This window comes from Anopheles coluzzii, chromosome 3 (assembly GCF_943734685.1).
Source record: "Anopheles coluzzii chromosome 3, AcolN3, whole genome shotgun sequence".
Taxonomy (NCBI): Eukaryota; Metazoa; Arthropoda; class Insecta; order Diptera; family Culicidae; genus Anopheles; species Anopheles coluzzii.
Genome location: NC_064671.1, coordinates 21,195,617 through 21,218,938, shown reverse-complemented (window position 1 = coordinate 21,218,938; position 23,322 = coordinate 21,195,617). Strand labels below are relative to the sequence as shown.

The following is a 23,322-nucleotide window of genomic DNA, read 5'->3' as shown; positions in this document are numbered from 1 at the left end:
ATTGTAATTGCCTTTCTCCGTCAGGCCTTCCAGCAATACCTGCGCGCGACACAAAACTTCGACCCGAACGGCAGCGGCGAGCTGCTGGTCGGCGACGGTGGCGACGACAGCGGGCCCGAGAACGATCTCGACTCGTGCAACCTGCCGCTCAACCTGGTGGCGACCCAGCTCGGCAGCGACTCGTCGCAGCACTGACGGAAGCTTCCGACGGGGCAGCAGCAGCGCCCGGCACCGGCAGCAGGCGACCAAAATTCTAAACCCTTGCCTAGGCGCCCTTTAAACGGGGCTGCAAGCAAGAAGGGTACGGCACGATCTGCAAAGGCAGCGGCAACGGTACCATCAGCTTGTGAGAAAGCGGAAGTGATGTAGAGGGAGAGACAGATGGATGGGGTCTACCCCGAACCCCCCTTTGCTACCTAATTAACTAACTAACTCTTATCAGCTAGAAACTGCAAAACAAGCAAGCAGCCCGTGCGACGCGCCCCCTACTTACCTTAGTGCTGCTGTCGCGGTGGCGGTTGGCTACCTTTACATTTACTAAGGCTGCGATCGGCAGAGGAGACCTGACCGCACGGCAGGAAACAAACCCCGCAAATACTCTCTGGAGGTGCAGGAGCACATTGGAGACGGTTTAAATTTAATGAAGGGCGCGAAAAAAAAACAGCAAACCATGAGCGGAACAACTTCAATCGGCAACTGAAATACTCCATTAGTGTGACGTCCGTTTTATGATTAATGTAGTGCGAGGTGTGGAGCTAAAGAAAGCACAAGCAAAAGAGTGGAAAGAGAGGGAGAAAAGGACGGGAAAAGAGATTTAGAAAGGGAGAGCGAGAGCAAGAGAGGGAATTGATCGTTGGTTGATGATTATTATACTAGAGGACAGTATTTATTACCTTTTAAAACGAAAAAAAAACAAATCCTAGACCAGGACAATATTATTGAAATACAATTTAAGAAGGTCACACGAGAGAGTAGCGATAACGCTACTTACCCACGTACACTCAAACACACACATACAGAGCGAGAACGTGAAAGCAAGCACGCAAATACACGCGTAATTAAAACAAAGAGACTAACCTCGGCAACAATGCAGAAGGCAACCCATTTACCTTTCAGTGGATGGGGAGGTGATGATAGAAGGATGATACAGAGCAATCAGTCTTGCAACAACAAAACTTACACAAAACACAAACACACTAAAGGAAAAGAAACGTAAGCAATAATGATTGAACGGCGCCTTTGCTCCGTTCGGGCGTCGTGCGAGATGTATAGCATTGTAAGCTAATTAAGCTATATGTTAAGGTCCGTTTTTACCTACTTTGTGACGATTTGTACGTACGGTTAAAAGAGAAATAAGCAACTCTCCCCAATCCCTGGATTATCCTATATACTGCATGGTACATACTTACAGATATATTTTTTTTGTTAGCGATTAGTTTCATTTTAACGTTCATTTTAAAAAAGCGTATTTCAGCATTAGAGGGTTAGAGTGTGGACAGGGCGAACCGCGGAAGAGGAAGGTTTTGCAGATGAAAGCAACGCGTGAAGCGGCCACAGGGCATCAGAGAGAGAGAGAGAGAGAGAGAGAGAGAGTGGTGTGGGGTGTGTGGGGGGGACGGAACTCTTCCCACAAGTCCACAAGGAATATTGCTATTTTGTGATTTGGAAGTTAACTTAAAAGAAAAGATTGTTTTAGCTCTCATGTGTTTTTTTAACCTTCATTATATACATTTTCTCTCTTCCAATGCGCTTCCTTTAGCTTTTTTTTTAATTTGTTGAGGGCCAACAGCACAACGGCTTTAACATGTCAATTTTTCCGCTACTTTTAACTGATCACATTCATCTTATGCGGCTAAGATCTGTTTTTTTTTTGTTTAATGATGGCTCGCCTAAAGGGAGTTGAAAAGTGGAAAAAACGAAAAAGAAATACCCAATTGTGATACGATATGAAGTTGTGCGCTGAATAGGAAGTGAGAAGTAAAAAAAAAAGTACTTTAAAACACATGCAAACACTCATCATAGACACACTCAAACACACACACGTGAGATTATAAGAAAAAAAAACAAATCAAAATTAAATAGGAACAAAATGTAGAAAAGCAGCAGCATCTTAGGGCGTAAATTACGCAGCAAAAAGGCATGACAGACGAAGGCCGCTGACGTAGTTTGTAGCCGGATATTAAATAGGAACGAATCTTTGCAAAGAGAAAAGAACCCTTAACACTCTCATTAGTGAAACGTTAACCAAGTACCAAGTAGCAGTTTGAACGGTTTAGAAGAAACAGCGTGTTTTTTTTTAATTATTTCAAGCGAACTAAAACATCAATTTATATTAGTTTAATTTTTCTGCAACAACCAACTCTGATAAACCATCCTGGACTTAATTAGATTTCTAACTCGTGTAGCGTTTAAGGCGGCGCTCCCGTGCACACCTACCCATTGCGCACAGGCCAACTTAATGCTTTTAATTATTGCAGCTTTAACACACACACACAAATGCAATCTCACGCAAGATCACACGAGAAGGACTCTTGGTTGAGGAGGAGAGGAAAATAAGGATATCAGTATTGAGCAGCGTAGCAGCATGGCGGAGACAGCATGACGCATGACGCGCAAACCATAGGAACCAAAAGAGTTGAACTTGAAAACAAACTGGTGCTCCAGGAGAAATAGCCATTTAGGGAAGTGATCCGTCCGTCGTTCCAATTATTAGCTTTTAACGCGGTCCATCCGGTACATAATTTGCCAACATTTGCAACATTGCTGCCGCTGGTAAGGCAACACACTTAATGCAAACTCCCAACTACAAAACCAAGGGTTCTTCGTGTGCGCTCTACTCATCCACGAATCCGATCCGCCATTAATGACACGTCATTCTGCTGTACTTACACATCTGTGCAAAAATGTTGTATTATTTCGTGCGCAATATCAGCGTCATTTCATCTTCATCCCTCTCTGCACATCCTTACACCAATGGTTACCAATATTTAAGTGCTGCTCCTGTCGTGTCGGAATTTCAGTTCGCTTTAGTATGTTTTTTTTTAGTGCAGCTTTAGTCATACAACGTATGAGTGTGTTGCAATGCATGACAGCTAATTTTAACAGTTAGTAGAGCCTTGTTTTATGGAAAAAATACTGACCGAACACCCGGTAAGCTTTAATGCACAAGGAATGGAAAACGAATGCCAGCAGATATTACCCTTTTAGCAGAGATATTACCCTTTTTCCAACTGCATAAAACGCCACAATCCATTACCAGCAAACGAAACAAGCAAAAACACATTGCACAACAATGCTTAACGAAGGGCCAGTTACACACAAGTCGAACCAACTATCCAAAAAGCAACAAAAGAAAATGGGGCTTGCTCGTATGGCAAGAGAATGTAATGAAAAAATGCACGGTGATCTCCCGAATCAAACACTCACACAAGATTTGTACAGTATACAAGACGCGGTTGTGTTAGGCATGGAAACAGTGAAGATGATGATGTTGCGCCAAATGTGTGAGTGTATGAGGAGTGGGATATAGTAAAACCGGACATATGCTTTGTATGCTTGACCAGTTGTTTACCAGTTTTTTTTTGTTTGTTTTACTTTACTAATGATACGCTACGGAGAAGCATTCTCTTCCTCCCAACAATTGCCTCTAGTTGTTAAGTTGACAGGATATCCCGCAGTATATTGCAGCTAAAGCAAGAAATATGCGTGTCAGTAATTGTTAAGTGCTAGCGTGTAGGTTTGACACCTCTGCCTCTCGGTGCAGGTGTCGTTTTTTACTTACGTTTTTTTTTGTTGTATGTCGGTATGATGTTTCCTTTTGATTCCGTTTCATTTGCGTTTTTATTTTTCATTTTCTTTGAAACTTTGATATAATGTACAGATTTTTATTTGTTTGGTTTGCATTCGGTTTGCTTGCAAACCACACCAACCATTCGTTTGAAAGTTTAAATGTTGTCTTTTCAAACTATTTGCGGCGTGTTGTACTAAAAAACGAACGACTGTACTAAACGAGTCGGCAAACGAGTGATTCGAGCGATTTTTTGGCTGAAAATTGTTTTCCAGTAAAGTTTAAACCCAATCTTGCCTAGCAAGAGGAGCGCACACCGACCAAGAGCGAACATGAAACAGCAATCTGAGTGGTTCTCTACCGTCTCTATTGTAATTAGCTTCGTTTTGTTTACTTAAAAAACAAGTAATTGGCCAAAATAACTAACTGAAAAGTTAGTTAGATTTGTTTTTTCATTTATTTTGTTTAACGCCAGCGATCTCCAACGTTTCTCGAAAGTAGGATAAACCCCCGTCATATGTTTTAAAAGCCCCGTTTCCACTCTCCTTCTCTCTCCCTCTCTGTCTTCATTGTAATTCTATTCACCAATAGTATAGTTCATGTGTTAAATTATTCAAATCCATTTGATGAACGAGCGGCGATCAGCGATCGATGAGCATTTGCTGCCGTCGAACGTCCTGCTGGGTTGGGCAAATGGCGAGGATGGTCGCGTCCTTTCGTCTACCGGGCAAACCCCAATTTAAGATATTTTCGTAACAAGGCAGTATTGTTTTGAGCTTAGAGCAACACATAAGCACACACACACGCATACGTACATCCATCCTGTGTGGATGTGGAACCATTTCATAGTTTACACGCTGTACAGATAAGGGAAAGGGTCATTTCACCCATTACACGTCACTCAATTTGTGAATAACTATTAGGCTCGGTAAAAACAAATCTAAAATCAAACACATACACACACACACAGGGACCCTATAAGTAAGATGAAATTGAGCTGTATTGTGACTTACTTAAAGTTGCACTTTTAGCAGGGACGCTTTAGCAAGTGATCGTGCTGAGCCCGGCGCTTTTCATCATCATTTTGCATCAGTTCGCTTAACACTTAAGATTAGACTTTCCCCCAATTTAAACCATCATCATCAAAGTGCAACCATCCGCTTTCATGTTTTCATTCGCGTCCGGTTGTGCGTGCATGTATTTATTTGTTAGAAGATATTTTAAAAAACAAAAGTGTGTGGGAGAGTGAAGATCATGGCAGCTCACATTTCCAGTACTGCGTTTGATTATCGCCGTTTTTTTATGCTCGATCTTTCTTTTTTGTTGGGAAGAAAAAGATGGCACTAAACAACAGTCTCCTCGCTAACAACTCCCACCATCCCCACCATCAAATGCCTGCCAAATTGGACAAATTGTAGGAACGGTTTGAATGATGCGGGGGGAAAACAATGGTGCGCAGAATTGTCATTTTTAACTCATTTTAGCATGTTAAGTAGTGAAAAAAAAGAACGAAATGAAAGTATTCCTTCCATGGCTTCGCCTAACCAAAACCCTTCATTCATTTTGTTAATAGCTTCATACCAATCCACACCACCACCACCACCAGACGGACATACATGACGCCAGTAGCGCTTGCTGGCACCGTACGGCACTGGCATTCGCATGAAAGATTTCGTTTCATTTTATCATTATAGAGTGTTAAGCTTTCGCCCATAGTTGTATGTATTTTCGTTTTTAACACATCGTCCCAAGCTTTCCCGATCCTCGGCGCTCGGTTGGTATACAGCGAGCACAGGATGAGATTGTGCATTAATGAGATTAACAAGCGCGTAAAAAATGCATTGTAAGAAAACAGCGAGAGAGAGTGCGCATATACAGCACACGCAAAGAAACAAAGAATTTAAACCATGATATATGATGTGAGGTAGGACGAAGTCTTATAAGGCTTAACTTAAAAGGAGGAAATGAAAGTGGACTCAACCCGAACCACGACAAACAAGCATTGCTCTCAAGAAATTGCGGAATCATACTCAGAGCCGGCACACTTTACTGCTGCTTATACTTCTACTACTATTACTATTACTACTATTACTACTACTACTATGATTATTATGTATAATGTGCTGTCCTGTGTTTCTGTGTAGGTATTATTTGCAGCCCTCTACAGCTCTAATGTGGCCCGAAATGAACAAAAATGTGGCCCGTTTTATGTTTTAGTATTTAAAGTGCTACTAAGATAGTGCCGGAGGGGAGTGTGAGAGAGATAGAGAAAGTAGGAGCAAACAATTGACAGCAGTTGTACGATGCAGAAGTTACGATAAGTTTAAGAAAGTTTATCTTTTAATTGCTACTACCTTTCTGCGTTTACAAGCAAACACAAACAAAACTGGCCAGCAAAAAAAAGAAGAAGAAGGGCCAACACCCCAGCAGACTTCCCAAATCCTGAATAATTTTACCACCCCCCAATACACACACACACATAAACGGCACACGGCGCACAGTGGGTCCCACTATCGCCTCGGTCTACTTACTCTCGTTAGTGTAACTATTATGAATTATTTTATTAATATTATTTTTATCGTTTTTTTAGTAAGAAAATCGTATTTTTTGCAAAAAATATAAACAAGTTTTTAATTGAATCTCGTTATGTTGTTGTTTTGTTTTTATTACCATTTTTATCTAGTTTTATCTGTTTATCTTTGTTTTGTATTTGTTTTTATTTTTATTATTATAAATGTAAAATTATCTCCACTGCTTTATTTTATTTTATTATCTTTTCAGCATTTTCTTATTTTAAAACATTCCTTTTTTCAGTTTTTAGTACAGAACAGCGTAGCTGCAAAGTGGAAGGCAAGCAGACAATTCAAATTCGAAAGTGAATCAAATTTTTAGGGGAGCAAATAACAAGCAAATAAGAGAGAGAGAAAGAAAGAGAGAACAACTAATGTGATCCATTAACGGCTTTTAGCGACAGACTGATGAAGAAGATGAAGAAAGCACCCGCAGAACCAGACACGAGACACGAGAAAGGAAGTTACAATGCAACACTCCCTCACGGTGGCACGCATCGGCTTATTGTGAGTGCATCAATCTTTTTGGGGAAAATTCACACAATCACATACTTACTTGTTTTTAAGCTCATATTAAGGTTAAGCGAAAGGGGGGAAAACAACCTGGTTGAATGCAACGTGAAAGGTGCAACCCATTAGAGTTACTGATATTTTTTTTAAGTATCGCGGATAATCTGCGCTAAGCGAAGGCTAAAGCTAAGAAAACAAACGTCAAACACGGTTAAACATTTGGCGAGATTGGAACGTTGAACGTCAAATGGTTAAACACATGAACAAATTCAAAGTGGAACATATTATATTTATACATTACGAAAGAAAGAGAGAGAGAGAGAAAAAAAAACGGAGAAAGTACGCGGAAAGCATTATTAAGAGTAAGTGCAAGCAAAGATTTTCAAAATCTACAAACTATTAGTGGTTGAGTTAAAGTAAAATAGTTCGAGCTAAAGATGGAGAACGAGTGAAACACAAACAAAAAACAAAACAAAAACAGAAGAAAGAAACAAACAAACACATACGAGCAATTAGGAAACGAGTTAAACAGTATCACACAGATATGGAAATTAAAATATGGAAAAATGCTTCAATTTTTGCACGAATGCCTTAACACACACACATGTAAATAGAGGAGATAAGGACAGATAATAACATAAGAAGAAGAAGAAAAACACATTATTTAGGAATAACTCTCAATCATGCAAGTAATTTGAACACAGTCGATCGAACTGTGATCAAAATGATGGGTCAAGAACATGAAATGCCGTTAAAACAATAGCTCTACTCTATTAGTAACTAACAATTGCTTTCACCACAGCCCACACAGTAACAACAGTTATCCACAAAACACACACACTCAAACAGAAATGAATTGTAGTGACTGACATAGAGATTTAACAAAAAAAAAGAAGAGCTGCTATTATTAGATTATCTGATGCAGTAGAGAGCTACCATTTTTTCCTTACATGGATACTGCCTCTATCAACCCGTTTTTGCCCGTTATTTCGTAAACGAAGCATTCCCCCATTCAACCCTAAACATAACAGCATGAATCGGAGCCTTTTTGGGGAGGAACCAAACTCGTGATCATAAAGAAGCACCAGTAAAAAGGTAGTATTTTTCACCAATTTAATCCTCTGTAGATCTGGGATAGTTCTAATGCTTAGTTTAGAATACCTTCACAAGACCGATATCAATGAGTGATGGTAGAAGCAAGCAGCAGCACCAATAAAACAGTCCTGCAAATCTTCCCTAGGACAAAAAAACCCCAAACAAGCGACAACTGTTCACTATTACTCAATTACTCAAGCTCAAGCGCATCAACGGAGATGTACACGTATAAGAGTTTAAAGAAAGTTCAGGTTCCACACTCTCACACAAACACACACACACGTTACGTTTATCATAAAAAAACACACACACGTAGAGACACAAATAGAAAGTATTCCTAAAGGAACGAATTTGCTTTTCACTCACCAAACCCGGTACTAAAACAGTCGGAAAGTGAAGCTAGTGCTATAGCGAGAGATTTACAGCGTAGCAGAGAATATTAGTTTATAGAGCTTTCTTCAACAGGAGAAGTAAAAAACACACAAGAAATGGTGCAACAACAAAAAAAGAGGAAACAAAAAAGCAAACAAACTAGAAAGCAAAACGCATACAACATTCGTGCCGGAAGATGGGGTAAAAATAGAGAAACAAAAAGATTGTTAAGAACAAGTTAAACACAAAACACACATGCTAAAAGCACGTCCCAAACAAAGCAAGAAAAAAAAGAATGAAAAAAAACGGGACATAAAAAAACAAACCCATAAAAACTACTTACAACTAGTGATACAACGTTTAAAGCGCAAGCCTCTAGTAGTAGCGAAGGCATTAGCGTTAGTGAGAGATGCAAAAAAACACACACAAAGCAAACAAAAACAGAACGGAACCTATATTACCAATCAATCCAATTATATATAAAATATATATATATATTTGCTAAACAAGACGAGAAAGTTATTGAAGCGACACTTAAAGCGGTAGAGGAAACAAGAAAAGGAAAGAAAGAGAGAGCAAAACAACGCATAAAAGCGAAACGCGATAAAAGAAAGCATTAACAAACAGAGAAAAGGAAAAACTTAGAAACACAAACTAAAACTACTTACACACGCATACACTAAAGCACACACACAGACAGACATGAAAAAACAACAACAACAACTTAAAAGTAAGAAATCGAAGCGATAGGATTTAACAAATATTTTTTATGAATAAAAATTTCAAAAAATCACCTCCGTTGAGTATGTTTATTGCATTTTATTTTTAACGAGAAGATTGAAAATATTTAGATAAATGAGGACATGATCAGTTCCTGAACCAGTATGGTTTTGACCCAAGTGCCACAGATTAAGCTTAAACGACTGAAAAGTCAAATCTCTTCTTCTTTGGCTCAACAACCGTTGTCGGTCAAGGCCTACCACTTGTGGGTATGGCTTTCAGTGACTTATGGATTACGCCCCATAGCAGGATAGTCAGTCCTACGTATGGCTGCGCTTTCCATTTGGGACTTGAACCCATAAACCCCATGCCGTATTATAAGTCATCATTATATTGCCGTTCTTTTCTGGCAATGTGTTTCGACAATCTTCATCTAATCATGACCTATATAGCCTTTTAACTTTCCCAGCAAAAATCTATAAGAATGGTCGTGTGGTCAGGTCAGATACACGGTTCAACACCATCGATAATTATTCAATTCGCTCTTGCTTTTGTACAAATGGATCTCTCATTGGAGTTTAGTATTAGTTAAGCATGCATAACTTCAATGCGAAACCATACAACAGTACAGAGGGAATGAAAAAGCTCTTCAAGCGTGGATATCCCACCAACAGATGGCGCCATCAGCTTTTTGCTATTTTTGCATGAGTCGTTTGCCGTCGTCTAAACGAAGTCTTTCTATATTCCGTTTAGGTTGAGAGCTTGAGTCGTTTAGTGGTCGTTTAGTGGATTTGTGGCACTTGGGTAACCAGCTGCAAGGTTCCAGAGAGTACCAAGTGCTTGATAAAAAGCACCATCGTTCCGAAAAGTACCTCTTATCTTTCAATCAGCCACAAAGTATGACATCGGAATATTTTTTTCCGCCCTCAACAGCCTCAAATCAGTTATCAGTTAAACAGCCTCAAATCAGTTATCGAGTTCGAGCTGGCTATTTGGGCAGGCCATAGCAGGATAAGTCAGTCCTACACGTATGGGGTTACGGTCCAATTGGGGCTTGAACCTATGACGGGCATGTTGTTAAGTCGTGCGAATTGGCGACTGTACCACGAGACCGGTTTTAATCAAGTTTAAATAATTTTAATTGAACGTACACATCAAAGTAAAGAGAATCACCCAAGCGCCACAGATTAAGCTTGAACGACTGGAAAATTGAATATCCATAGAAAAAAAATGAAAGCTCCACAGCTTCATTGGTTTGATCAATAGATGGCGTATTACAACTCATCATTATTTTGCTATCCTTTTCTTGCAATGTGTTTCGACAAGTTTCATCTAATCATGACCTATATAGCCTTCTAACTTTCCGAGCAAAAATCTATATGAATGGTCGTGTGGTAAGATACCGTGGGTATCAACACCAACGACCATTACTCAAATCTCACTTGCTTCAGTGCTGATGGTTTCAATTGGAGTTTAGTATTTAAACAATCATATCGCCGTTCTAGTTCTAGCGATGCATAACTTCAATGCGAAACCATACAACAGTACAGAGGAAATGAGAAAGCTCTCCTCCAAGCGATGAAGCTCAACTGGTTGGGGTATCCCACCAACAAATAGCGCCACCAGCTTTTTTGCTATTTTTAGAATGCATGAGTCGTTTGCCGTCTGCTAAACGAAGTCTTTCTATATTCCGTTTAGGTAGAGAACTTGAGTCGTTTAGAAGCCGTTTAGTGGTCGTATAGTGGATTTGTGGCACTTGGGTCATTCAAGTTTTGCAGCCCTGGAATCTGTCCAAATCAACTATTCTTCCAAATAGTGCAAGTTTCAGTGAATTGTGAACATTCCATTGGTTTTTTTTAATTCTTTCTCTTTGTTTACGTACGCCTCACCAACAAAGAATATCTTCAACTGTCAGTTCAAAATTGCATCCAGCGAGTTTAAAATTTGACAGATGTCACATTCCTACCCCTCAGTCGCTAGAAATTAAACACATTTGAATACGTTCAAAATGATAGCACGTTGAAGAGATGAGACTGATTTTAACATTTCTCTAATTTTACCATTCATTTCACCCTGAATACAGCTCTTCGCACCAATTATTTACACAAAAATTCACAATTGCAAATAAAAAATAACAAAAACAACCCAACCCGGAAACGTCACTCCGCTCGGCCTCAACGGCGATGACCGTCCGGACCGCCCACGGTCGTTTGTGTTTTCAACAGCTGTCGAAATAACTGGCCCAAATTTCGTGACGCTCTTTTCGCTTTCCCGTGCAGGCCACTTTCCCAAAAGCAAGCCTCCCGCTGCCCTGCCAGCTCATTTCCCTGCTGCAAATCTGGCTTTCCGGACGGGTTTACCGTAACGCCGTTTGTCGCGTTCGAGAGCCGTCTGAGTTTGTGGGTGTGTGGGTGGGGTGGCGCGCGGCGGTGGTGCTGTACGGAAACGGGGTCTGTGGAGTGTGGAGTGTGTGTGTGCGAGAAGGGAACAATTGCGTCGAATGTTGCTGTAACAGTGAACCACGGTGTTCGTGTGTGAGCGAGACCGCGCAAGTGCGAGGAAGTGTGTGTGGCGAGCAGCAAAGCCCCTCCCCCCGTTCGTTCCTTACCCCTCCGTTCCAAGCAGGTTGGCCGGAGCGCAGATAAGCTTGGTGCAGAGCAGCGCGGCACCCCACCAACACAGTACACCATCGCATCGCATCGAGTTTGCATCATTCCCACTGCCCTGCCCGCGCTACCCCCATTGTTCTGCCAAGGAAGTCGGAGTCCGGAGTGGGACATGTTCCGTGCACGCAAACAGCCTGGCAAGCGACCAACGGCGGACAGTGGCAATGGGTTTCGTGCGAAAAAGCTCCGAACGGATCAGCAGGTGCCGACGATCGAGGACGGCCAGCGGCCGTTGGATGGCCCCGTCCCGGACGAGGGTGCCGCGGTAGGGGCGGGCGACCGGGACGGTGCGGAGGATGCGACGGCCAACATGAGCAAGTACGCGCGGCGGATCGTGCGCGGCCAGACGGGCAATGTTTTGCTCGATTGCGAAATCCCGCGGTACGGTACGCCGGTCGAGCGGAAGCGCTGCCGGAAGGCGGGCGACTTTGTGATCGGGTACGAGCTGGGGACGAGCCCGGGCGTGCCGCAGACGCAGTATCTGGCCCGCCGGCAGGGCACCAACGAGTTCTATCTGCTCAAGGTACGTATCTATCCACAGTCAGCACCCAAAGCGCCAAGGCCTGCTTCGTTAATTAGGTTATGGGCGAGTGAGTGAATGAGTGAGTGCAGCAAGTAACTGTTGTTGGTGTGTGTTTTCTCTCTCTGTCCCACAGATTCTCAGCTTCGATCCGGAAACGGAAATCGTGGACAAAGAAACGCTCCAGGGCAAGGTGCTGCTGCACAACGAGTTCACGCTGCTCTCGATGCTGGACGATCTGGAGGGCGTCATCCACCAGCACGGCTTCTTCAGCGATTACGCGTTCGAGGAGCGGCAGATCGAGCGGGACGACGGTACGATGGCATCGATCTACACCGGGCGCATCCGGCGGCGGTTAATACTCGTGCTGGACTGTGTGCATGCGCACGAGTTCTGTGACGAATCGGGCGCGTACATTAGCCTGCAGCGGCACATTTCCGTCGCCCGGTTGAGCGAGCGGGACGCGCTCGAGCTGTTCTACGAGGTGGTGAAGGTGGTGGAGCAGCTGCACGCCCGCAACATCATCCATCGCGATCTGAAGCTGAACAACATTGTGCTGGACCGGCGGACGGGGCGCATCGTGCTGACGAACTTCTTTCTCGGCAAGCATTTGATCAACGAGCAGGAGTGTTTGTTCGATCAGCGGGGCAGCCCGGCGTACATTTCGCCCGACGTGCTAGGGGGGAAGCCGTACAGGGGGAAGCCGTCCGATATGTGGGCCCTCGGGGTGATACTGTACACGATCGTGTACGGGAAGTTTCCGTTTCTGGACACGACACCGTCCGCGTTGTTTCGGAAGATCCGTGAGGCGGATTACAGCATTCCGAGGTAGGGTTTGAGTGGTGTGCAAATTCTTATCGGAAAGACGACGATCAATAATACAATGTTTTTTTCCTTTTTCTAAACAGTGGCTTCAGTACTACGCACGAGACGAAAAGCCTCATCAAGCGCATGCTGACGCTCAGCCCGGACGAGCGGCTGACCGCAACCGAGGTGCGCATCGAGCTGGAGCAAAGCTTGCGCAAGTTCCGCCGGCCGCGCACCAACTGCGATCAGCTCGTACCGGAAGTGGCGGCAGAAGTGGCACTGTCAGCGGCCCCACAGATAGCACCTACCCTACCCACCACTGCCGCCGAGCAGCAGCAGCAGCAGCTCGTCATTGATCAATCGATCCCGGCCAGCAAGGAACCGTTCGGTTCCTTCTCATCCCCCCCGGAACCGATGGACGTTGACCGGCCGGCGGCGGTGGAGGGTGAAAAGGACGCCTCATCCAAACCCCCGACGCCCCGGTTCGAGCTGAGCACGGAACAGTTTTCCCGCACGCTGGAAGCGAACGTCCGGGAAGGGGAAACGTCGTCCTCTGCCAAGCACACCAAGCCCGACCGTACGTACAAGGTGAAGACGACGACGTACCGGTTCATCCCTCCGACCGGTGGGGAAGGTTCGTCGTCGTCTGCCTCCTCCCCCATCCATGTCACGTCGCGCGAATCGCAAACGCGCCCACCTACTGGATCCCTTTCAGGGGTTAATGGTGGCCGACGGACGCATACACCGGCCGCCACCATTACCATTCCCGCTGCGGGCGACGGGCAGTCGCTGGCCAGCGCGGGCAGTCGGAACTGGAGCCGGTTCAACTTCAACCTGAATCTACAGTACACCGCCAGCTCGTACAACAGTGCGGCGAGAGCCGTTGCTGCCGCGATCGCTGCCGTGCACAGTGTTGGTGAGTGGTGGGGGAATGCGAAAGAATGATGAAATAAGTACCATTTATTAACACATGCTCTTCGTTTTAGGTTCTTCCAATGCGGCCAATCGTGCGCGTATGGAAAGAATTCGCACCGAACCCGGTACCGCGAACAACGGCTCGAGCGCTGCCCCGAATGGCTCGACCAATCCATCGCTCCCACGACTGGTGAGCGTTAGCCAAACGGTGCGGATGGTCCGTTCGGGCGAGGGAACGCAACCACCGCAACAACAACAATCCTCCTCCTCGCCACCGTTAATCATTAACGGTCCAGTGGTCCACGGTGATCCCGAACAGCAGCGACCGCCGGGCAACGGTACAACACGACGACCCCCGCTAGGGACGCTAACACCGGCCGCCCAGCGGCTGTACGCCATCATGAACTACATATCGCAGAACAACCGCCCACCGGGTGGGAACAATTCACGCCCACCGGTAGCTTCGGTGGCACCGGAAAATGATCCAACAGTGGCGATCGTTGGCGCTGGTGCTGGTGGTGTCGCCATCGGGCTCGATTTTAACGGCATCATTACGGCGGACATGGCGGACAAGATAGTGGCGTATCTGATCATCCATCTGCGCACCGTCGACTGGGTGGCCAGCGTGTTCCGGTCGCCGGACGGGGGCGGCAGCATCGATCCGGAGCAGCGCGTCAACAATCTGCTCGAGCTGCTGCGCCAGCTCGGCGTGCGGATGGAGGCGTGCAACGGGCAGATCGTGATCCGGGCCGAGCAAACCCGTGACAGGCAGCAGTTCCTCAGCCTGCTGCTCCGCATCGCTGGCTACAACGACAAGTACTTTCACCAGCGGGCTTAGCTTCTTAGGCTCCTTTTTTCTCCCCTAGGCTCCGTAATGGTTTCTGGGATTGAAATAGAGAGAGAGAGGGCGGAGAGGCAAAAGATGGGGAAGCTAGCTAGGGTAAAAACATTAGTGAACTATCTCGGCAGCCGACACAACCGCGGAATGATGGTGCGTTCCCGTGCGTGTCACCTTCATTAGCTCACGCTTTTAACAGGCGTTTTGTTTTGGGTTCTTTTTTCTCGACTGACTCGACTGAAATCATTAGCTCATTAGTAAATTGTAGTCGCTCTGTTTTTCGTTTTACTCCCGGGGCTTTCCCCGGCCTATTATTGCCCATTATTGGCGACACACTCGTTTGCGTTTAATTAGCGTGTTCAATCACACTCACTAATTGGTTTGTGGCGCACGCTCGCCGGGGGGGGGGGGGGGGGTTTAACTTTCTCACTCACGTTTTGCTAGGAAAGGCGGGACAAGGAAATCCTCGGTACCCATCCGCAGAAAACACACGGATGTATTTTATCGTCCTCTTTCGAAGGATGGCGGGCGAGAACAGGCTCTTTTATGATTTATTGGAAAAATAATTAAACTATATATATATTTTTTATGTTATTGAATGGAAAGAATTTTCACGAACTGGAAAAAAAAAAACAAATAACTAACTATTATGCTTTATATATTGAACGATTCGGGCGTTTGTGAAAGTTAAGCTTTAATATTTATAACATTGCGCAATTTTGTAAAATATTGAGAAACGGTCGTTAACACGTGCGAACAGAGCTTCAAACATCGCGCCATCTGTATTTTCTCAATATCGTGAAATACGTCAAAGCAACCGTTGGTTGCATCATTTCATGCAATCCCAGGCTCTGCTTCGGTGGAGTTGCTTGCTAAGGTTGTGCTTTGTTTACGTCGCGTGTTGCGACGCGTCGCTGTTTCTAAGGAAGCGTTGTGTTTACCTTTTTTGTCGATTTCTTTTAGTGTTGGGTTTCATGAATCTTTCGTTGAGATTCTTTCATATGAATCTGCAGCGATGAGTGATTTGAATCTGGAATCGAATCTCTAAAGATCCATGCATCGATACAGATTTTTGAATTAGTGATGGGAAATTTTTTTTTTTTTGTCGGAATCGATTCCGGCTAGCTCCGCAGTTTTCTGGAATCGTTTCCGGATAGTAGGTCCGGAATCAGTTTCCGGATAGTAGGTCCGGAATCAGTTTCCGAAATCGATTCCGGAATCGGCTTCATAATTGATTCCGGAATCGGAATTGACTCCGGAATTCTGAATCCGTTCCGGATTCGACTCCGGAATCGGAATCGGTTCTGGAATCGAAATCAGCTCTCAAATCGGAATTGGATCCTAAATTAGCATTGGCTTCCAAACGGAGTCAGTTTCGGCATCGCCATAAAAATAGGCGTTTGGGTCCAATCATACTACTATTGATTGGTTGATTGATTGATAACCGCAAAAAATCAAAATTTACTTGTAAAAGATCCATTCTCACGGATATTCCCGGATTGATTTCGTTTCTATTGTAAAACTTCTTAAAAATTCAAGAACTAATTGACATTGCGGAGCTTATTATAATTCTGGAGTCAATTATGATTCCGTTATCGGGGCAGAACGCGATTCCCAGGTCAATTCCGATTCCGGAGCCGATTCTGATCGCGGAATCGATTCGAGATCCGACTCGGGAATCGTCTCCGGAGTCAACTCTGGAATCAGCTCCGGAATCAACTCCGGAGTCGGCTCAGGAGTCAACTCCGGAATCGGAATCGATTCCAGCATCGGAATCGGCTCCGGAATTGATTCCGAACACGGAATCGTAATCGGGTAGGTCCGATTCTGAGCTCCCACCACTATTTTGATTCTCTAAGAATCTCTAAAGATTCATGAATCTCCAATCTCGAAAGATATTTAAATCTTCAATGATTCATTAATATAAAAGATTTATAAATGTATTCAAATTCATATATCTTCATATATCTATGATCAAGCTAATTTATTTGCGCGATCCCACCTAACAACATGCCCGTCGTGGGTGCAAGCGTCGCTTGGACTGTCTTCCCGTAGCGAAACAAACTATCCAGCTGCGTGGTACTTGCCAAGAAGTCCCGAAAGCCTTTATAGGCTGGCGTCACAACGTAGTTCGGCTACGCCAAGAAGAAGAATAATGAGAAGAATCTATGAATCTTAGGAGATATATGAATCCTTTGAGATTCATGAATTCGTAGAGAATCGTGAATCTTTCGAGATATATGAATCTTTTGAGATTCATGAGTCTTTGGAGATTGACAACTATATGAGACTCATAAATCTTTGGGGATTCATGAATATTTGGAGATTTATGAATCTTTGGAGATTCATGAATTTTTGCAGCCGAGATTCAGATTCATTGTATCATTTTAAAGAGTCATACAGATTCATGAATCTTAATCAGATTTTTGAATCTGAATCAGATTTACCCTACACTACCACGTAGCTTGTTACCGTAAAAATATTAATAACAAGAATCTTTGGAAATTTATGAATCCATTTAGATTCGTGAATCTTGCCTACCGAAATTCAAATATTCATTCAGATTCATGAACCTAAATCAGATTTACCCATCACTAATTTCTTTCATTTGTTTTTGGTACGCGAAATAACATTTTAGCAATTAAATTCTGTGTTTTATATTTGAACCAACCCCGTCGTTCCGTAACCAAAAAAAAAAAAGATCTTTCGTATTCTTAAGCAAACATTGGCAGTTAAAAGAGGAAATGCTTAAGTCTCACTGTAATACCCTTTTAAAGAGAGAGTTTTTTTAACCCACAACCAAGTAAAACCGAACCCCCGCCTAATTGTTAAGTCTTTTCAGTTTCTTTGCCTGCAGGTGAACCATCGGCACGCTCTGTCATTTGTCACCCTGCGGCTGGTGTTGATGGTCGTAGGAAAGCGAAACGCCCGCACCCGTACCAACCGTCGTTTCGATCGACCGAAATCCAGCCTCATCCAGTGCGCCCATCAGTGCCCGGAACGACTCGAGCTCCTTGTAACCCGCCGGCAGCAGCACAAACGCACATCCACCACCGCCCGCCCCGGTCAGCTTGCTGGAGAACCCTGCCCCCTCGGCAATGGTGAAAATGCGCTCCAGCGCCGGATGACTCACACCGAGCGAGCGCAGCAAATTGTTGTTAATGCTCACGAGCGTCCCCAGTCGCTCGTACACCGTTTCCGGGGCTTCGTCCGATTCGAGCAGTGCGATCGCTTCATCCACCAGCCCACCCATCCCCTGCAAAATGGGCCCGACCGTGCGTGGGAACAATTCCAGTCGTTTCGCCGCACTGGCAACAAGATTGGCCGTGCTACGACTAACACCCGTATCAACGATCAACACGTGCACGGGACGGCGCAGGGCGATGATCTTGTTCACGCCGGATCCGCGCCGAAACCGTACGAGCCCCCCGTTCGTCGCGATCTCGTTATCAATGCCGGACGGTTTCACGTGCATTATGATCTCGGAATCGAACGACCACTGGTAAATCTTTTTGAGCACATCTTCGCCCAGCTGGGTGACCGTCGCTTCGCGCTTAAGGATGCGCGAAAGTTGGTACGCACCGGCCGCCAAACAAACGCCATAGCTGGCCGAACTTCCCAGCCCAGCGCCGATGCTCATCTCGGAGTAGAGGGACAGTCGGAAACCGCCGCCACCAGAAGCCTCCTCACTGAAGATGGTCGAATCGATCGAACTAACGCCCTCCGAGCGGAGGACTCGATTAAGGATGTACAGCGTGGACCCGAGTGACATGCGTTCCTTTGAGGATGTTTCTTCTAAAACGGGCGGCACCGGGCCGGGCGATAGAAAGCGTGCAAAGGGAAATGCACCCTCCGAGCGCAACTGCTCGAGGAAAGCTTCCGGTTGCAGCGATTCGCGGCAGTCCACTTCCCGCAGAAAGGCACCGAACGAATCGAGCGTCAGCGTGGCAGTGAACGGGATCGAACGGAACTCGATGATGACTTGCGGTGGTGGTGAGGAGGCGGATGAACCGGAACGCTCCAGCGCGGTATAGTTGAGGTAGGTGTGCAGTCCAATCGAACCGGCGATGGCGGGATGACCGTATACGACGGAATGCTCGCCGTGCAGGATCACCTTCCCCGGTGCGGACACTTCGAAGTGTTTAACGGCGGTCGTCGCCATATTGGCCGGAGCGCAGCAGCTGGCAGGTTGGTTCAAATATTGGCAGAATTTAAGGCGCTAGATTTAAGGCCCACTTTCACCGGCCCACTGTTCCGGGGTGTAGGTTTTCTGCGAGAAGGCGTGAATCGTTTTCAGTTCCTCCTCTAGGGCGGCGTTCACGAGTCTGTGGAAAGAAGGGGAGTATTAGTAAGTTTTGTAAGTGGATACAAGCTTCTGTAATAGTGATGGGAAAAATGAAGTTTTCGTCGGAATCAGTTCCGGAATTGGAATCGGTTCCGGAATCGGAATCAGTTCCGGAGTCGTAATCGGTTCCAGAATCGGAATCGGTTTCGGAATCGAAACCGGCTCCGGAAATGGAATTGTCTTCGGATACGGAATTGGCTCCAGAATCGGATTCGGAATCGGCTCCGAAATCAGAATCGGAGTCGGTTTCGGCATCCTCATAAGACTAGACGTTTGGATCCAATAATTGATAGTCGCAGGGAATTAACAATTACTTGTAAACGATCCATTCTCAAGGAGATTCCCGGGCAGATTTCGCCTCTGAAATTTCTTATTTCAATTCAAGGGCTGATTCTCATTCCGGAGATAATTCTGATTCCGTTACCGGAGCATATTCCATATTCCCAGGTCGATTCCGATTCAGGAGCCGATTCTGATTCCGGATTCAATTCCGGAGCCGATTCCGATGCCGGACTCAATTCCTGAGCTAACTTCGGAATCAACTGCGGAGTCAACTCCGGAATCGGAATCGATTTCAGCATAGGAATTGGCTTCTGGATTGATTTCGCACACGGAATCGTAATATAGGGTAGGTCCGATTCCGAGCTTCCAATCACTATTCTGTAAGAGACTGACCGGTGCCGTTGAAGCAGGGGTTTGCCTTGGAACTGGGAGGAAACGACGACGACACGAAATTTGCCTCCGCAACCGTCCGACTCATCGACCACTTCCTACGAAAGGGAAAAGAGCATTTAATGGCTATTAGTTATCAATTTTATCGTTGTTTACAATGAATTAATTTAATTAAATTTAATTAAAAAAAAGACAGAAAAATTCTCTTTTTAAAAGTACACTTTATTTGGCCTTCTTTTTATGACTTATTTTAGTTGACTGCTTGTTGGCAACGGTGCCTTCTCCGTCACAGAACTGTCTGTAGTTAAAGTACATGTAAAACAGCACAAAATGGCCACAACTGTACGCCGATATGGCAAGCGAATGAAGGAATGGGAGGTGGGCCGGGGCGGGAAGGCAAAGGAAGGCCACCAATAGCAAGACCTCCCCCAGCAGGGACACATAGAATAGTGTCACCAGTACACTTCCCGTCACATTGTTGGCAACACTCTCCGGGAGAAGCCCCCGTAGATGGAGCAAATCGTACGATGAATCCCGTGCTTTGTTCCCCGATTGAGCGCCCCATGCTGTCCGGAGTAGCGCCAACGAAATCAGCGAAAGACCCACAAACGGCACCGTGAGACCATCTTTGTGAAGAAGTGGGAACATGCTGAAGGTTGCAATCTGCAGGAACCAACAGGCGGCGAGTGGTTCCAGCGGGAGTAGCAGCGTTACCGGAAGTGCCACGAGCAGGATCGACTTTTCGTGCACATGAAAGCTGAACAGGAAAAAGCCGAGCGCTGTTACGGCCAGCGAGTAGAGGAAGCTGCGGATGGTGGACGCCTTTTGCAGCAGCAGATGCAACCCACTCGGTAGGACGGCCAGCAGGGTGCAGAGCAGGCAGACGAGTGCCATCGTTGTGTTGGGGAAGTTTCTGAAGGCAGGAGGACAATGTTAGTTTGATGAGCTGACGGGAGAGCTTGCAGGCGGAAGCTTACCTGAGCTTCACGAGCACGTTCACCATACACCATACGTTGGACACTTTGTCCTCGAAAACGCCACGTGCGACGGGGAAAATGCGATGCACCAGCTGGCCAGCGGCTTCGAGTGAGCTCAGCCAGGGCAGCCAGAGGACGAGGAACGTTGCCAGAACGGTCACACCAAGCACTGCCAGTCTGCTTACACCGGCGGTAAGGCGTTCCAGCACAGTTGAGGATTTGTCCGACCCCGTGAAACAATCCCGCAGAAGGTAGAAAAAGAACGGCAGCGCGTGGTACAGCTCCATTTGCTTGTAATTTAAGGCAAGACAGAACAGAACCGCTCCGGCCAGTGTTCTTCTCTCCAGGAGCGCTACAACGGCAAGCGCGCACAGCCCGAGCGACGCATTGTTGTACTGGAAGTGTCCATTGTCGATGAGAATCTGGCCGGGGAAGAGCACAGCAAGCGTAAGGGAAGCCCACTCGGCCGCTTCCGACCGATCGTTTGCCAGCCGCTTCCGCACCGTGTACGTGGCGTACAGGATGGCGGGAAGGTACAGCAACACATCGAGCAGCAGGACAGTATTCCGCATAAACTGTTTGTGCTGGTCCGTGCTGATACCGCGCGATTCGTACAGGGCCACGTACGACTCGTTGTGCCACCGACGAGCCCACAGTCCGACGAGATAGCTGTGGTAAGCGCTAAGGGGCGGATAGTCCAAGCCCCAGTAGAGCGGATCGTTGTCGGTGGTGTTCCGGTACCAATCGCTCACCGGGAGATTCACGGTCACCTCTTGCCAGTGACGCTGGGCCTCGTAGTCACCGTACTTGGGTGGCTGGTTTTGGCCGGAGTAGGAGTGAAGGGAGATGGCCGCTCGGAGGAACAGACCGGCCGCAACAATTGTCACCCACGGGAGGGCGGTTTTGGTGTCCATTTCTGGTGGCTTCAAACCAGCCTACTGTGTTCCCACGGCGTTGATCGGACAACAGTACACTTCCAACGCGGCGGCTCCGTTGTCACACAAACACACGAAGAGCGAAGACGATCGTCGCGCGGTGTTTCGTTTTTTTCTTTGACAGCTCCTGCACACAAACAACCCTACCCCCTTTGCCCTGTTGGCGTCCGATGGCTCCGAGAGGAGAAAGTGTTGTTCCGCCCCCCCAACTACCCCCTCCACCAAACGGAGCAAGATGACTTACTCACCACATGCGTTGCTTCCAGCTTCTCCGTCAGCTTCTGCCGGATGTATTCCTCTGTGTAGCCGGACATGATGGCGGTGAAGTATGGAACGATGTTTGCCGGTGGTTGGTGAAAAAACGTACGGGAAGGAAAAATAAGGGTTAATTTCGAGCGGAACAGAAGATTTTCTAAGGGAAAAGAAGAAAAGAGGGATTGCTGTCACCTTGCGTGGTGTTTACCTTTTTTGACAGCCTATCGTTGGTCGGAGAGCTGTCAGAGCGGAGCGCGCACTTTCTCTTTGGGTTGTTAGTTCCCCGATCTCCCTAGAGGTGTGCTGAGGAGTTCTTTTGAAAAATTCGATGAATAACGTTTGAAATTAATAATAAGATTTATTTTCAGGAAATTAATTATGATTGTGCATGATATGCTGAAAGTCGTCACACCTCAACAGGGAGCAATTAAATTGTATAATAATTGTAGTTTGAGCTCACTGGTTGAATTTCGGTTATCTGCCAGCTGCTGAAATTGAGCTTTTTAGTTGGAGCTTTTTTTCAAACACACAAAAAAAGGATTCAAGTAAGTGTAAAAAAGCTACCTTCCCATCTCTAAACAATTAAAAATCTCAGTCTGAAAGAAATTGTAAACGATTGGAGCAGCAAAAAGAAAAGGATGAGATTAGTGATGGGAAGAATTAAAGTTTCTGGAATCGATTAGATAGAAGGCGCAGAATTAGTTTGCGGAATCGATTCCGGAATCGGCTCCAGGTTTGAAATTTGCGTTAGAAGCAGAATCGGCTCCGGAACTGGTACCGGAACTGGCTCCGGAACTGGTACCGGAACTGGCTCCGGAACTGGTTCCGGAACTGGTTCCGGAACTGGCTCCGGAAACAGAATTGGTTCTGAAATCGAAATCGGCTCTAGAGTCGGAGTCGGTTTCTGCATCTTTAAAAGAATAGGCGTTTGGGGTCAATGATGCTACGTATTGATAGCCGCAAAGAATCTAAATTTACTTGTAATCGATCCATCTTCATCGAGATTCCCTGACTGATATTTCCAGTCCAGTAATTGCAATTCTGGAGTCAATTCTGACTGCGTTTTCGAAGAAAATCCGAATCCAGAATCGGAATTTTCTCCGGAATTGATTCCTATCTTGGAATCGGAATCGGGTAGGTCCAATTACAAGCTCCCACTCCATCTAATGGTGGTATATGGTAGCTAGCGGAGCTTTTATTGTTTCAAAAGCTTTCACTTTCCCTTTTTCCCAGCAACGCTAGGGCTGGAACGGCAGACCAAGCGCAAAAATCCACTAAACGACTTCTAAGCGGGGTCTAAACGGTTCAAGCTCTCTAACTAAAAGGAATCAACAGACG

General features: G+C 45.8%; 5 protein-coding genes across 13 annotated transcripts in view; 2 read left to right on the top strand and 3 right to left on the bottom strand.

Annotated features, from left to right (window-relative positions):
* LOC120959963 (hormone receptor 4) overlaps positions 1–6,426 on the top strand; it is a 242,411-nt gene extending 235,985 nt beyond the window's left edge. For all 9 annotated transcript variants that reach the window (XM_040383781.2, XM_049609105.1, XM_040383778.2 and 6 more), the window contains exon 9: positions 25–6,426. In XM_040383781.2, coding sequence (XP_040239715.2) covers positions 25–195 — 171 coding nt within the window. In that variant the 3' untranslated portion in view covers positions 196–6,426. The remainder of the gene's footprint in view (positions 1–24) is intronic.
* A 4,801-nt stretch (positions 6,427–11,227) lies between these two features.
* Positions 11,228–15,466, top strand: LOC120956785 (probable serine/threonine-protein kinase MARK-B). The gene is made up of 4 exons (XM_040378512.2): positions 11,228–12,243; positions 12,377–13,068; positions 13,149–13,963; positions 14,034–15,466. The coding sequence occupies exons 1-4, from the start codon at positions 11,833–11,835 to the stop codon at positions 14,798–14,800; spliced, it is 2,685 nt and encodes an 894-aa protein (XP_040234446.2). The 5' UTR covers positions 11,228–11,832; the 3' UTR covers positions 14,801–15,466.
* A 1,975-nt stretch (positions 15,467–17,441) lies between these two features.
* LOC120956918 (mevalonate kinase) lies at positions 17,442–18,962 on the bottom strand. The gene has a single exon (XM_040378738.2). The coding sequence runs from the start codon at positions 18,960–18,962 to the stop codon at positions 17,679–17,681; it is 1,284 nt and encodes a 427-aa protein (XP_040234672.2). The 3' UTR covers positions 17,442–17,678.
* Positions 18,963–18,978: 16 nt separating this feature from the next.
* On the bottom strand, positions 18,979–22,212 carry LOC120956919 (bolA-like protein 2). The gene is made up of 3 exons (XM_040378739.2): positions 21,978–22,212; positions 19,821–19,915; positions 18,979–19,125 (listed from the first exon to the last, which is right to left on the bottom strand). Exons 1-3 carry the CDS (start codon positions 22,041–22,043, stop codon positions 19,026–19,028), a joined length of 261 nt encoding a protein of 86 aa, XP_040234673.1. The 5' UTR covers positions 22,044–22,212; the 3' UTR covers positions 18,979–19,025.
* LOC120956917 (probable dolichyl pyrophosphate Man9GlcNAc2 alpha-1,3-glucosyltransferase) lies at positions 20,019–21,971 on the bottom strand. Its single transcript, XM_040378737.2, has 2 exons — positions 20,795–21,971; positions 20,019–20,730 (listed from the first exon to the last, which is right to left on the bottom strand). The coding sequence occupies exons 1-2, from the start codon at positions 21,706–21,708 to the stop codon at positions 20,040–20,042; spliced, it is 1,605 nt and encodes a 534-aa protein (XP_040234671.2). The 5' UTR covers positions 21,709–21,971; the 3' UTR covers positions 20,019–20,039.
* Positions 22,213–23,322: the final 1,110 nt, after the last annotated feature.